At 33.4% G+C, this 15,872-nt stretch overlaps 2 protein-coding genes across 8 annotated transcripts; one reads left to right on the top strand and one right to left on the bottom strand.

Annotated features, from left to right (window-relative positions):
* The first annotated feature begins 10,693 nt into the window (after window positions 1-10,693).
* On the top strand, window positions 10,694-13,848 carry LOC143346553 (protein arginine N-methyltransferase 9). 3 transcript variants are annotated; one of them, XM_076774735.1, is made up of 8 exons: window positions 10,694-10,875; window positions 10,940-11,165; window positions 11,240-11,366; window positions 11,490-11,891; window positions 11,997-13,001; window positions 13,077-13,233; window positions 13,348-13,428; window positions 13,502-13,848. In XM_076774735.1, the coding sequence occupies exons 2-8, from the start codon at window positions 10,961-10,963 to the stop codon at window positions 13,841-13,843; spliced, it is 2,319 nt and encodes a 772-aa protein (XP_076630850.1). In that variant the 5' UTR covers window positions 10,694-10,875; window positions 10,940-10,960; the 3' UTR covers window positions 13,844-13,848. The 3 variants fall into 3 exon arrangements, with proteins under 3 accessions (XP_076630850.1, XP_076630848.1, XP_076630851.1); XM_076774733.1 differs by having other exon boundaries at window positions 10,694-11,165; XM_076774736.1 differs by lacking the exon at window positions 10,694-10,875 and having other exon boundaries at window positions 11,152-11,165; window positions 11,436-11,891.
* Window positions 13,849-14,090: 242 nt separating this feature from the next.
* On the bottom strand, window positions 14,091-15,740 carry LOC143346563 (serine hydrolase-like protein). Of its 5 annotated transcripts, none has more exons than XM_076774767.1 (2): window positions 15,682-15,740; window positions 14,091-15,030 (listed from the first exon to the last, which is right to left on the bottom strand). In XM_076774767.1, exons 1-2 carry the CDS (start codon window positions 15,735-15,737, stop codon window positions 14,091-14,093), a joined length of 996 nt encoding a protein of 331 aa, XP_076630882.1. In that variant the 5' UTR covers window positions 15,738-15,740. The 5 variants fall into 5 exon arrangements, with proteins under 5 accessions (XP_076630882.1, XP_076630886.1, XP_076630885.1 ...); XM_076774771.1 differs by lacking the exon at window positions 15,682-15,740 and adding an exon at window positions 15,628-15,647; XM_076774770.1 differs by lacking the exon at window positions 15,682-15,740 and adding an exon at window positions 15,278-15,558.
* Window positions 15,741-15,872: the final 132 nt, after the last annotated feature.

The raw sequence follows: 15,872 nt of genomic DNA, 5'->3' as shown, positions 1-15,872 counted from the left end.
ATTTTCGATTAGGAATTTTTTTCTCGAAAACGCGTAGGAATTCGAGGGTATGTCTATTGACCAAAAATGATTGTAATTGACCCCTGAAACTGAAAATAATTTTTCCAAAACGATTTGAAATTTTTTTTTTCACCGAAAAATTTAGGCACATTCCCGAATTTTTTTCTCGAAAGTGGGTAGGATTTCGGGGGTAGGTCTATTCACCAAAAATGATTGTAATTGATATTCGTAACCAAACATAATTTTTTCAGAATGATTTGAAATTTTTTAATTTAATTTTTTAATAACTTTTTAACGAAGCCTCAGTCAAGAAATTGATATTCTTGATTTTCGTTTTATTTTGCTCTCTAGAATCTCCCATTAAAATTTTTCCCAGGGTTGGCCGAACACCCTGTATAGACATTTGCTTCAGACTAAACCAAAGATACTTTTTAATTCGAAGAATATGTTTTTGAGAAAAATGTGTTTAAAATTTTTAATGAACGTTTTGACACGTCTTAGAAACTGACCTGTAACACTGTTCTTTCACGAATTAGATCTTAAATTTTAAAGAAGAAAGCAAAATTGATTTTTTAGACCTATTACATGAGAATCCCCCTAAGCACATTTTTCTCTTTCTATAAGCATTTTAATATTTTAATTGCTACGTCACATCTACATAAAAGGGTAACAGGACTTCTCACTATGGAACTAAAGCAATTAATTCTCACGTTGAAATGTTAAAGGAAATATTATTTTTAACGGGGTTACGAAAATAAGTACTAAGACAAGTTTTTAATTATGTAGTTTACTATTGTCTATAATAAAAGTTTTAGTCTGACAGTTAACATGTTAAAACGATTATTTTTATAATTGATTTTTACATTCAATTAGTTGAAATAAATAAAACTAATATTTTACTAGTTCTTTATCTTTGTTTTATAAATAGTGTATTTAGTTTATTATTAACCCCTTGCACTCTAAGAATGTTTATTAATACGAACGATTAACAATACCAATGCAATTTCGTGATACGATTCCTAAAAATAGAAAAATATTCCCTTTAGCACAAAAATTCATAAACAGCTACAGTTTAAATTTTATTCATACATTTCCTAAATTCAATTTCTGTTATCATAAATGAAACAGCCAGTGGGCCGCAAAGGATGAAATAATTGATTGTTAATTTCGTGACACATATACTGTTTTCAAATGTAGATAGGCTTTAAATAGCTTATCTCCGGTTGCATGGTAGACTATGTATAAATCCAGAGCATTCGTATTCCGTTCAAAACAACTTCCCCATACGATCATGGAGGAAAACAGTGTACTCAAACGATTGGTTTTCACTCTTCGCGATATTCGCGCGAATCGTCCATAAACGACAAACAATAAAGACCGATAAGATTGTACGAGAGTGCAATAACGATTAAATCGTTAGAACGGTTCGGGGGCGAGACTGTTACGAGCCGGTTCTCGCGATTTGTTTGCCGTTCCTTTCTCGGGGAAAAGTTTCTCGATGTCTTCGCGAGAACGGTGCTCGAATGGGTCTCGTTAGATCGTACATAAATGCGAGCATAAAAACGTGTAATGCGGTTTATGTGAGCGAGTCGGGCCGTGTAACCGATGCCAGCGGATCCGCAGGACTCCCACATACACAATGGCGGATAAAGAGGAGACGAAGCTGCGACGGCGGCAACGAGTCCCGCGGGAGCCCTGAACTTAACTACCAGATCGATGTCCGACCCCAGCCCCTCTTCGTTTCCTGAAAACAACCCCTGCTACTTGCACGCAACCGAGCTTGTACCTTGGCCAACTTCACCCCCCTCCCCCCCAAACGTTGTTGAACCGTCGATCGGAGAACAACTTCGCGAATTTAACGTACTCCGTTGACGATGACATCAACAGCGTCTGGGCAAGTCGGACGGCAACCGGAAACGCGAAAGAAACGGTTGTTTTGTGCGTCAAGTTGCACTCGCGAACGAGATCAGCCCTGTAGCAGTTCCACAATTTTGTCAAAATCGATAAAAAAAATTGTCGGCGTTTTCTTTTACACGGATTACTTGGATTTTTTGTTTTTATTGAAAGTTTGTAGTCGCATCAACTGCAAAGGTTATTAGCGACTGTACTAAGAATTGCGGGACGTTAGGGGTAGGCGATTGGGTGCTGTGATGCCAAAAGAGTCTTCATAGTTTGTCTAGTAATCCGATGATATTGCAAAAATTTATCACTACGTCTTGGTGTGATGGCGATGCAAGTAGTTCCGCGAGGTTAGCCGTGATGTTCAGTTTTCTCCTTGTTTGCGCATAGTTTCTGCATTCGATGATGATGTGGACTATTGTTCAAGAGGTGTTCATGTGATAATTTGCTGTGGCCGGTTCAGATCCGCGTTAGTGCTACTTGCTGTTTTCTATTGAATGTGGGGTTTGTTTTAATGCCGTAGAAGTTGTGAATTGATCTATGGAGTAAGCTTGCTTGGATTTTGTTATCTCGATGTAACAATAATGAGAGCAAGTTGCGAATAAGCGTTCCTTTGTTTAAATAAACAGTGTGTCTCACGAACTCTGTTCGTTCGAGTGTTTTTAAAAATGTTTCGCGTAAGGATTAAGTGGTCCCTCGCTAATGTTCGCTACTTTTTCTCTCGATATTGTTCGCGGAGCCATTCTCGCCAATTCCTGGAATTGTATCGACGAGGTGAACGTTACAATCCTGGCGATTAAATATTAAATGAAAAACAAAGTTCGAAAATAAGAAAGACGAAATACACAAGGACCTAACGTTGAACGCACTGAAAAGGTGCAATGCAATTGAAAATACTATACCAAAGACTGACAATGGTTGGTGAATATGTTGTAAGGTGTAATGTTATTAAAAAATTAGCCTTCGCTATTTTAATATTGAGCTACGATACGAGAATCGTGCCATTTGTAAAAGAAACTACATACAGTTGCAGACAAAATTAAATGGACTCTTAGGGGAAATAGGTATGAATTTTTAATCAAAGTAGTATAACTATTATGCACTTAAGTTTTATATATTATAAGAGGTGTTCGGCCACCCCTGGGAAAAATTTTAATAGGAGATTCTAGAGGCCAAAATAAGACAAAAATCAAGAATATCAATTTCTTGACTGAGGCTTCATTAAAAAGTTATTAACAAAAATAAATTAAAAAATTTCAAATCATTCTGAAAAAATTATTTTTGGTTGCTAGGCTCAATTACAATCATTTTTGGTCATTACACATACCCCCGAAATCCTACGCATTTTCGAGAAAAAAATTCCTTACCGAAAATCTAATTTCAGACCAGAAATCGTTCCCCGAATTTCCATGCGAATCTTTAAAACGTCATAACTTCTAAACGGATTGGACAATTTTAATGTTTAAAAAAGCAAACGACGCGTATTTTAGTGCAGAATATGTAGAAATGATAAAAATATTCGAAAAGTTGTTCCTTGTCCCCGCAAAATGAGAAAAACCCCGTAAAAATGGTCCAATTTTCAAACAGCCATAACTCCTACAATTGTGAATATATTTCAATGAAACTTTTTTCTGAAGTAGAGCTCGTAGGTGCCTACAAAAAAGTATTAGACAACTTTTCTGTAGGGCGTCAAACAAAATTACTAAAAATGAAAAAGCAATTTTTAAGAAAAATCGACAGGGGGTAGGTGTTTAAATTTTTCGACGGAAAAAAAAAATTTCAAATCGTTTTGAAAAAATTATTTTCGGTTGCGGGGGTCAATTACAATCATTTTTGGTGAATAGACATACCCCCGAAATCCTACCCACTTTCTAGAAAAAAATTCAGTACAGTCGGAACTTTAAACGTTAATAACTGTTTAACGAAGCCTTCATCAACAAATTGGTATTCTTGATTCTCGTCTTATTTTAGCCTCTAGAATCTCCCATTAAAATTTTTCCCAGGGTTGGCCGAACACCTTGTATAATATATGTATAAAACTTAAGTGCATTATAGTTATACTACTTTGGTTTTAATTTATACTTATTTCCTTTACCTGTCCACTTAATTTTGTGCGCAACTGTACGTACTTTTTCTGAACGATTTTAGAATCTGTAGAATAAACAAACATTGAACATTTCTCTCCATTTCACTCATCTTGAGTGTTTCTCACTTTCGTCTGCAATGCGATCAAGCCTAACAAAGAGTCGACAATTCCTGGAATAGTAGCTCCCTCGATAACGTTCGCGAACATTAACAAGGGATCACTGTAATTATTTGGTGAAGATGGAGACCTACAAATTTCTCCATTGTATCTTTACTTCATTGAGATCAAAAGTTGAAAATCAAGTATTGGGGCATTATTTGGTCAGTTATTGGTACATTTATGTTAATGTACAGTGATCTTAAGTTACCAATAAATCAAATTAGCTGTACCATCTCCAGTCACACAGATTGTCAGTATTGATTAAGTCACTTATATCGCACGAAAAAAGTCGCGAAAAAGAAACATTGAGCGTGATCGATAAGGATCTAAAAATGGAGATTTCTAGCGGGGATTAGCCACAGGGTGTGGCTACCTATCCCCTCATCCCTTTGCTAAAAAGTTTGTGGGTACTGAGCAACTTATGATGTTTGCACAATAGATGTCGAAAATCTTAATCCTTCGATTTTTATTCAGTCTTCTAATTTTTAAGGACTAATGTGTATCTATACTTTATAATAATGATAATAAACATTTGTACTACTCGACAATAGAAAATAAGGTGTATATTATAAGGTAGAAGCACATGAGTGCGTAAAAGTTGAGATACAGCCATAACAGTGCTTTTAATACGTTAACTGAGTACTTTGGATACCATTCTAAATGTTTTATCCTCTCATACAAGTCGTTTTTCCTCTGGGAATTATTACTTCTTTCATTAAGGTGTAGTAAACTCGAGCATTTATCTTTCCTTCTAAACTACAATTTTTTCTATATCATTCTTCTTCTTCATGGGTGTTTTTACGCCGCGTCGACTGTAAGGTCATTGGCGGCGGATGTGTGCTTCAGCGCTATATTTGGTTATACATGTTTGTTTCTTTGAGAAATTTTATAGTGTCTCTTATGCTGTCCTGAGCTGTAAGGGCTGTGTCCGGTTTTATACTATATTTCTGTCTTTGAAGTTCAGTTCTTCTGCACTGGTATAGGATGTGGTCTACTGTGAGAGTTTCAGTAGGGCAGTAGTTGCAGTAAGGTTGATCAGCTTTTTTTATTAGATGTTCATGCGTTATCTTTGTGTGACCTGACCTTAATCGAGACATTATGGACTTTTCTTTCCTATTTAAATTGCAGGTAGGAATTGGTTGGTAGAAATTTTGTATTATATCGTGTATTTTTGTTCTTTTTGTTGTGGTCCAAATTCTGTTCCATTCTTCTTTTGTAGTTTTTTTTTATATGGTTTATGAGGTCTTAGGGTTGTTGCTTCTTTTGCTGTCACGTCTGCTTCCTCGTTTCCCGTTATGCCTTAATGTGAGGGAACCCAAATAATATTTATATCGGTGTTGCAATTTTTGTCTAATTCTGTGTATGCTTCCTGTATTTTTGTTATGATCTCATGGCTACTGTTGCTGTTTGAGGTTTCTAGGGCTTTTATCACGCTCAACGAGTCCGAAAAGATGGCAACGTTTTTAAGGTTGTTGATGCTGGCATGCTTCAGGGTTTCAAGTATTGCGTATGCCTCGGCGGTAAAGATTGATGTCGCTTTGGGGAGACTTTGTTTTATTGTCATATTTTCGATGACGATGCTGTATCCTGCTCCTAAATCGGATTTGGAAGCGTCGGTATAGATTTGGTTACAATGGGAGAAGCTGTGTTTTATATTTAGGAATTTGGTTTTATGTGTTGTTCGGTCTATTTGATTTTTTGGCAGGTCCGCTAGGTTCAAGTTGATGGGTGGTGTCTTAATAGTCCAAGGAGCTATTTTACTTTGCGTTCAATGGTAGGGGTCCATTCGATGGGAGGTTTCAGGATTTTGTTGAGTCTAATACGAAGCGGTTGTGGGAGCTTTGGTTTATTGGAGTATAATTTATTGAAACTATCAGAGAAAATACGGTTGAAGGTCGGGTTGTTCGGAGTGGTAGAAATTTTTAAGGCGTATTTGAGTGTTAAGTATTTCCCTCTTTGTTCGAGGGCCATTATCATGTCATGATAGGAATTACATTGCATCATTACATATTTCAATATCACTGATATCGACGAATTTTCTAAATAATTGCTCGAAATAGAATGCAAAAGTATCGAAGTATGGCGTTCGAACAAGTATGGCGTGAGAAGACGAACGTCAAGAGGAAGGCAGTTATAACAACTTCGAAGAATGCGTGGGGGAAAGAGGTGCGATGAAATAGGATTTACAACGTCGAACGCAGGAAGTGGTTCAGAAAAGAGCGCGAACTGGGATCTTGACCGATCCACGACACCGACAACTGCGACAAAGAACTCAAAAAGTGTTTTTCACTTCTACTCCGATGGAAACGAGCGACTTGTTATTGTAAAGCGTGTTACAGCGTCGCGGCGGGGTTGGTGAGAATCAAGATCAGTAGAACGAAGATAAAGTATGAAAGAAAGGGATGCACGGCGTCTTGAATTCTGAAAGAACGTTGCCGGGTCGGCAAACCCGTACGTAATTGGACCCCGAGACGCAACAACGTTTCACGTATACCGAGAAATTCCGGAGGATACATTGGTAGCGGGGTGGAGGGATACCTTTTTGTTCGAGTTGCTCGGTCCAGTCGAAAACACCAAATAGATACTTTTATGGGGGGCTATAAAAGTCCTGAATCGAGTATCGATGGTTCCAAAGGGGCTAATCTGCGGATGAAAACTGTAATAAAACGTCCTCTCTGCGTACGTATCTGAAATCCTTTTGGAGTACGCGCGCCCTTACTTTACGCATCGGGCCCCCAGGTAGAATCCCTGTTCCTGGCCGCTGAGTTACTGGGAAATAGGAAACGACCGCTTCCATGATTCGTTTTCGATGACGAAACTTCGACGTTAACGCATTGACTGCCATGTATGGGTGACATGGCTTTTCACTAACGAGTTCAAAAAATTCATTCTCAAGATTAGATACTGAAGAAAATAAATCTAGATAGGATTCTTGAGTTTTACCGAGGCTGTAGAAATAAATTCAATCGCGTGTTAAGCTTTTGCGCATCTTGCGACTATGGGAAATAAGGGAAGTATACGAATAGACCTTTAATCTTATGGACTTTCGTGGCCCAATCTAACTGCCATACCGACCTGAAAATTCGAAGGTGATTTTAGCGTTCTTTCCTATTGGATGGCGGTCAGTTGAGAAACTATTCACTGAATTAGTATTGATGGGCAGACAGCCGTAGTGTGCGCGTAAATACATGTGAGTTGACTATGGAAGAGATTAAAAAACGCAATTTTCAAGCGATCATAACTCTTACAATAGTAAATGTATTTCATTGAAATTTAGTCTGGAAGTAGAGCTCATGGGTACCTACAAAAAAGTATTAGACAACATTTCCGTACAGCTTTAAACAAATTTATTAAAAATGAAAAATGAATTTTTAACAAAAATCGACAGCAGATAGGTACCTAAATTTTTCGACGAAAAAAAAAAATTTCCAATCATCCTGAAAAAATTATTTTCGATTGCGGGGGTCAATTACAATCATTTTTGGTGAATAGACATATCCCCGAAATCCTACGCACTTTCGAGAAAAAAATTCCTAACCGAAAATATAATGTATGGCCAGAAATATTACCCCGAAATTTCATGCGAATCTTTAAAACGTCATAACTTGTAAACGGATTGGACGATTTTAATGTTTAAAAAAGCAAACTACGCGTATTTTGGTGGAGAATATGTACAAATCGCAAAAATATTCGAGAAGTTGGTTCTTGACCCCGCAAAATGAGAAAAACCCCATAAAAATGGTCCAATTTTCAAACAGCCATAACTCCTACAATTGTGAATATATTTCAATGAAACTTTTTTCTGAAGTAGAGCTCGTAGGTACCTACAAAAAAGTATTAGACAACTTTTCTGTAGGGCGTCAAACAAAATTACAAAAAATGAAAAAGGAATTTTTAAGAAAAATCGACAGGGGGTAGGTGCCTAAATTTTTCGGCGAAAAAAAAAATCTCCAATCGTCCTGAAAAAATTATTTTCGATTGCGGGAGTCAATTACAATCATTTTTGGTCAATAGACATACCCCCGAAATCCTACGCACTTTCGAGAAAAAAATTTATGTAGATACTGAAATTTTTCGGCGAAATTAAAATCTTCAAATCGTTCTAAAAAAATTATTTTCGGTTGCAGGGGTCAATTACAATCATTTTTGGTAGATACACATACCTCCGAAATCCTACGCATTTTCGAGAAAAAAATTGAGGTATGTGAACGAATTTTTCGGCGGAATTAAGAAAGTTCAAATCGTTCTAAAAAAATTATTTTCGGTTGTGCGGGCCAATTACGATTATTTTTGGTGAATACACATACCTCCGAAATTCTACGCATTTTCAAGAAAAAAATTCAGAAGGGTAGACGAATTTTCCTGGGGCTTTAAGGCCGAAGAAAAATGGGCCGAAAAAATGTATTGGATGTAAGGTCCACTCGTATACCTCGTCTATGGTAGAATACGAAAACTAGCGTTCATTCGGTAAACATGTCTACCATTTTTAACGAGGGCACTAGTAGGATTACATATTAATTTGTTGAGGTTAGGTGGGTTAAAAACTGTCCTACCTTTTGCTTAACTTTTTCTCTATGGTGGGATATTTTTTAACCCTCCTCGAAATGTTAATATATATTTTATGTTAAATAATTAAAATGAACATTTCTTGATCCTTATGTCAATAACCAAAATGTTTGTGATTGTTCAACAACCATGGTACCAGGGTATCTCAAACATTCTTTTGAATAAATCTGCTGAGACTGAACCCATAGATCTAGGTAACATATATAACTGTAATAGAAACTCGCAAGATCGAATTTGGCATAACAAGTGCTAATTATTACAAGCACAAAATTCTTAATCTAGTATTTCTACTCATTAATTTAATTTATTTATAAAAGTTCCGCCCTCGACGGCAAAATGGCCAAGTTTGCCAAGAAATAGTTTCTATTCCTACCGTTACAAGGCACTGATAACTTTTGCTGCCCGACACTGTAACACGTACTCGTAATTTCTCATTTTCTTTATGCACGTTCGTAGTTCTACATCGCGTTAAGCATAATATATATTAACTTGAGATTATACATGTCGGTCTATTTAATAAACTTAGTTCAAAGCTTATTTTTATAATTCAGAAGAATGTCACATATTACTACAGACGAGATATACCTGGTGTGCGATAATATGGAAGATTGCTTGAGGCGCCATGTAGCGACGAAGACAACGTACTATTTCTCAACAAACTTGGACATTCTGTCGTAAATGGCGCCACTATCAATTTTCCGTGAATTCCGCACAAAGGAATTAATGGAAATGAACTAACACGCATAGAAGCCAAAAACGCTGCCCATCTAATTAATGAACATTTACACCTTATTCCATATACAGATTTAATACAACATTTGGTTGAGAAAATATTTCTGAAATGCATAGTACCTTCACTTTTTTAGATATCAACAGTCTATTGGCCTTTGTCTGATTCTCTAGGACGAAAGGAATAAACCCCTAAGCCCAATACAGAAATTAATTTTACAATGTATAATATATTATGAGTTGTATTTTTACTTTTGGTTTTATCGATTAAGAGTTTTGCTTTAACTAGGATTGACTTTTTACGAATATCAGAATAAGTTCGAGGAGTGATGATGTGTAAACCTTTTTCTGAAAATCATTGATAAAAACTATAGGAGAGGAACATATCTTCTTGTTTGAATCCCCTGAGTCTTGTCTTTTTTGAAGGCGAAAAAAATGACAGAAACGCTATTTTGACTAAAACTATACACAGACTAAAGAAAAAAATTAAAAAGAAAAACAAAAAACACGTACTCGTGTCGCATCTTTCGTACACTCTTATCGATGATCAACATTTTATTTTAATTATATGTAGATAGCACCAGATAGTTGATATCGACAATTAGCACTTTATCTACTTGCTTTTGACTGTTGACAATTATTATTATCATTATTAGATTATCAGTCAAAAAGGATCGCGTGCAACCAAAATAAAATTCTGATCTTCGATAATGGTTATTCGCAACCAATATAAAATGTTACTCGTAAATAAATTTTAGACACGTATTCATTTTTCAAAAAAATGATTGCAAAATATTGCACAAATCGCTGAATGTTGACGAATTTCTTTTATAAGTAATGAGGGTACGAATACTTATGAGATTGACTGTACTTACATATTTGACGAAAAGAATCTATGAACTTTGTGTACATATCCTATTGTACTGTTCGGGAAATAGCTGCTTATCAACACGATTTTATCACAATTTTATTTATCCTCATTGTATATTTGCTGTGAAAGGACAAATTAAGTACAATTTAACGATTCCTCAGAAAGCATCGAAAGTTCACTAACAATGTAGTTACCACATAAAAAGACAAACTCCATTCGTTAATCCATACACCTTTTATCTTCGTTCATAGAGTTAGTAATTTAGGTTTTGGATCACAAAATCTTGTAATGAAGTAAATCTACATTATGTGTGTCTTTCATGCATTACAACTTACATATCTATACATCTACATAATAATAATGTGCACATAAATAGATGGCGCTTAAAGGTTTTCCGTTGCATCGAGATCTATAGCGTGACAAACAGTGACGAACATAGATCAGAAATGTTAATTTTTAAATGCATTATCAATTTTTACCAACATCCAAAGCTCGAAAGGACGTGCAATGTCAAATTTATAGCGACGAATTTTTAAAGTTAATCCTAGTTTCACGTTCAGTTAATGTACGTTGCATGAAATTTTTATTACACGAAACGGAGGTTTGAATTTTGATTAAATTTCAAACAGTAACAAGGGGTATGCAGTTTTATGATAAATACGAATCAAGGGAAATCCCATACCTTATTAATAATGCAGAAGGAAGTAAACGAAATAGTAACGAAATCGTTGCAAAAGGCTTATGATCATGACAGAACTGGGAATGTTGGAAAGGCATACGCGTATTATACGGTTGTAGCAGAATTATGTCCAGCAAAGAGAACAGATATCGAGGAAGCTTTTGTTGATGTACTTTGTACGTTCGTTCTTCTAACGTTTGGATGCTTCTTTAATTCTTTATGCAGATGTTTGTAAATACCTGTTTCTTAGGTCAATGGGGAATGCAGCTTGCATGCGAAGACAGATTTGCAGATGTTGTTTTATGTTATACACGCTCGTTAGATATTTATCCAAACAATCCCCGTATGTTAAATAATTTTGCAGCTCATCTTTTAAGGTAATTTGAATTCATCGCATAGGTAAAATTACAACTAGTCAATTTAAAATTGATTTTTTGACATGACAGATATCATGACTGCTAAAATTCCATATAATGAGGATAAAAAATATGTTGTTAAAGGAATAATGATCCGTTAAAGGCAATAAAATATTTAAAACGAGCCCTGCGAGCGAATTCCAATTTTCTACCAGCAGAAAGAAACTTGCAAAATGCGTTTAGTATGGCTGTAGATAGGTGGCACTTTCCAATGTTAAATGACAAACGACGGAATAATGCCTTTGAAAATGCTATACATAAGAGAATATCTCAAGGATATGACACTGTATTAGATATAGGAACTGGTACAGGATTATTAAGTTTATATGCACAAAATGCAGGTGCCAAGAAAATTTATGCATGCGAATGTTCAACAGTAATGATAAAAATTGCAGAGAAAGTATTTGAAACTAACGATGCTAAAGGCATAATATTATTACCCAAATTTTCTATAGATCTTACAATACCTACCGACATTACAGAAAGGTCTGTCATTGATTTATTAGATGCAATAAAATATGATATTAATAATCAACTTTTCTTTAGATACGAAAGTGTTTGATTTCTATTGAAGATATATATTTCTTGCAGAGTGAAACTCGTAGTAACAGAAACCTTTGATGCCGGACTATTTGGAGAACACGTGGTACCATCTATGATAAGTGTTCATACAAATATTTTGGATAGAAATGGTACAGTAATACCTATGAGTGCTACACTTTATGTAGCTGCGGTAGAGTGTGAATATATAAGATACAGATCAACTGTAGTGTTTGAGGAAATAACAAAACTTTGTCCTTTAAATTTTGATAACATGTCTGTATTGTCAGATGATGAATATTATGACACAGAAAATTTAAAAAATGTGAAAATTACTTATATAACAGAGCCTCAAATTCTTTTCACTGTTAATTTTAACGATTTATCAGATTTGCAAAAATTCAATGTGGATGGGGTGAAGAGTATGATAAACGTAAAATGTAGACACAGTGGTACTGTAGATGGCTTAGTGACTTGGTTTAAATTGAACCTTGACGAAGAAATAACAATAGATACATCGGAGAAAAAATCCTGTTGGCAAACTGCTATTTTTCCAGCAATACCAAATTTATTCAAACAAGGGGACATGTTAATAGTTAGGGGAGAAATATTGAAAAGAAAATTAAAATGTTCTTATACAACAAACAATGCTGAATTTAATAATTACAACGATCAAAAGTTTTTATATCGTCTACCAAAAGAAGTTATAACATTTTTAAATGACTTTGAATATGTAAAGTTACTTACCGAAGTTACTAAATCACTAATCAACAAAGAAATAAATAGCATTTTGGATACATCTCCTTTTCCAATTTATGGATTAATGTTATTAAAGGAGAATAAATATAGTAAAATTTTATATTATAAAACTGAAAATACAGTACTGAAACTTTTTATGCAACAAATAGCAGAACAAAATGATTTTAAAAATAAACTGTGTATTATATCGAAGTATAGTCATATAAAAGTTTCTTTAGATACTATATTCATTCATGATTTTGATATTAAAGGGGAACTAAAAGATTGTGGCCAAGAACACAATCACGAATTTTTTAGGTAAAAATATTTAAGATGCGTTTAACCTATGGTCGATTTGACAAAATTTTATGAATTTTATAATTCATTTTGCAGATGTTTATTGAAACCAAATGGTATCTTGTTACCTGAACAAGTATTCCTAATAGGTCAACTTGTGTATTCCGAAGATTTACCAAACATGGTTTATGTTAAAGATGAAAATTTACAAGGAATGTCCACACTTTTATTTAATACATCAAGTTCTGAAACGGTGTGTTTTTATAAATATGTTCTTAAATAAATTTAAATAATATTATAAATAATGAAGTTAAAATTGTTGAATATAATAACGGAACCAATTTATTTATTTCTTTTTATCTTTCAGAAATCTAATTATCAAAATATACAAAATACTTTTAGCAACACAAATTCATACGGAATTGCGCAACATATTAACGAATTTAAGGTAAAATAATAAGTCTCATTGTAATAACAAAGATACATTATAAATTTCTGTAACGTCATTTATTGTATTGTAGATAAATCAAATTTTCGATTTAAATTCAAGTTTATACCTATTCGAACCTTTATCTAATGAAGTTATAATAATAGAAATGAAAGAAAGTGAAGTTGCTGAACGTATAGTAAACTTTGGAAAAATAAACGCTACTAAAAATAAGCTATTGCCAAATACATTGATTTGTTGGTATAAAATCAGATTAACATTGAATCACAATTATGACACCCGAAGAAATGGATCATTTATGAATCATACAGCGATATTACTGGAAGATGAGTTGAAAAATATTATTGTACAAGGTAACGAAGTCTGTATAAAAGTTCAACAAGCTGAAGGTGTAGTACGTATACAAGTCAAGTGATGCCAACAATATCTCTCTCTCAATTTATATAATTATTTATAACCCATTTTAAGTGTACATTTGTTTCTACATATTTTAATACTATTATGTATATGTACATGTATATGTATATGTATATGTATATGTATATATATATATATATAAATAGAAACAATATAAAAAATAACTTTCATTCATAACAAAAATAAATTTAATATTAATTAAATAACTGTATTTCTAAAAATTGTTATTTTTTAAGAATAAAATTTTATAATTTACTTTTTCTGTTGTTACCTAAAAACTTACATATATGCGGTGCTACCCTTTCTGGGTAATTGTTATGTACGTCGTGGTTTCCTTTTACAACAACTGTCAGAAATATACTCTTATCATTGACAGATGTTTCTATTTCCTTCACCACAGAAGAATATGATTTTATTTTGGTAGAGTTGTCTGCCAGAATTATCAAAATTGGAGTTAAGAATTTCATCAAGAACTCTTTATTTTGTTGTATAGTAAAAAGTGGTTTTAAAAAGAATCTTAATCTAGGATCACGATTATACTTGTACAAATTGTCAATTTTTGTCACTGCACGTTCAAACATAGCTTCAGCAGCATCTGTGTTTAATACTTCTTGTCTTCTAAACTTCAAAGCATGCATTATTTCATCTTTGGTATAGAGTTTCTCTGAACTGTTACTATAAGAATTCAAATCGTATAGTTGCTGAGTGTAAGAAACAAGGTTCTCGATTGGGAAAGGCATAATTCCATCTATGGCTATAATTTTTTCAAGCCTTCCCGGATATAAAATACTGAAATATGTTCCTATCTGAGCACCAAAGCTATGTCCCATGTAAATACAAGTTTGCCATTTTAAAGCATCCAGAACTAGCAATATCGAGTATACGTAATCAAAAAATTTTAATGGTATACCAGAAGGAAATGGCGATGAAAATCCATGTCCTGGTAAATCTATGCATACATAATGATAATGTTCTGGTAGAAATTCAAGTAATCTATTAAATGATCCAGCATTGTCTAAATAACCATGTACCACAAGAATTTTAGATTCTCGTGGAGGGCCATATATTTTTGCTGCTATATGACCCCATGGTACTGGTAACTTCACTTCTGTTGGTTGTCTTTTTAATCGATTCATGATATTTATATACAATATTTGCACTACAATCACTTCACCAATATGTTTTCTGTAAAACAAAGTTATTTGAATTAGTAAAATGACAATAGAATAAAGTCAATTAAATTTGAGAAAATTTTGAATAATAATTACTGTTACAAAAATTAAAGTTACCATGTTTGATGTAAGAATACATAGTATGGTCAAATCAAAGATCAATGACAAATCACTTATGAATTTGCAAGTCATATGTAATTACAGATAGAATTAAGTAGAATAATTATTTTTAATATTGAAAAAAACGAATAAAATCTTACACGAATGAAACCTTATACTAAAATATTATTTATAATTTTTATGTTGTTTTTATAAATATAGCCTAAAGCCTTTAGTAGTAATAAATATTGATGTTTTTTAGTAAGATGACAGAACATGATAATTTACAATCGAACAATCATTTTTCTTATATTCATTTTCGATCAATTCTTTTGATAACGATAAGTATAAACGTTGCTGATATAACTTGCAAAGAATTATTATTTCTTGAAAAAGAATGGGTTATAAATTTGTTTTTAGCATTATAAATCACATGATTATTTATTTATTATTAATTTAAATTACATCTCTCTTTCAATTACATTATTATTTGTATATTGGTATTATTTACATTGGGCATCAAAATTTAAATCCCATTTTGATCTAAAAAATAAATGAAACTCACTGAACGAGCTTAGCAACGCATGTATACAGTATACGCAGTATTAAAAATTTAACCATTGATCGAATAGTGCATGATACGATAGACTAAACATTACAGCGAATAAACATAAATAATTCAATCGATCATTATTTGTTAAATGTATATTTCAAAAAAATTAGAGTATAATAAGTAGATATTCAAAGCATTCGGTT

This window comes from Colletes latitarsis, chromosome 10, assembly GCF_051014445.1.
Source record: "Colletes latitarsis isolate SP2378_abdomen chromosome 10, iyColLati1, whole genome shotgun sequence".
NCBI classification, from domain to species: domain Eukaryota; kingdom Metazoa; phylum Arthropoda; class Insecta; order Hymenoptera; family Colletidae; genus Colletes; species Colletes latitarsis.
This window is presented reverse-complemented; position numbering and strand designations above follow the sequence as displayed.

What these genes read in the sequence shown, in the direction of transcription:
- LOC143346563 (XM_076774767.1), bottom strand. Translation starts at nt 15,737, where the DNA reads ATGGTTAAATTTTTAATACTGCGTATACTGTATACATGCGTTGCTAAG. An exon ending in TGCGTTGCTAAGCTCGTTCA is followed by an intron (nt 15,031 to 15,681) that starts GTGAGTTTCATT and finishes TTTGTTTTACAG; the next exon opens with AAAACATATTGGTGAAGTGA.
- LOC143346553 (XM_076774735.1), top strand. Translation starts at nt 10,961, where the DNA reads ATGATAAATACGAATCAAGGGAAATCCCATACCTTATTAATAATGCAG. An exon ending in CACAATCACGAATTTTTTAG is followed by an intron (nt 13,002 to 13,076) that starts GTAAAAATATTT and finishes TTCATTTTGCAG; the next exon opens with ATGTTTATTGAAACCAAATG. An exon ending in AACATATTAACGAATTTAAG is followed by an intron (nt 13,429 to 13,501) that starts GTAAAATAATAA and finishes ATTGTATTGTAG; the next exon opens with ATAAATCAAATTTTCGATTT.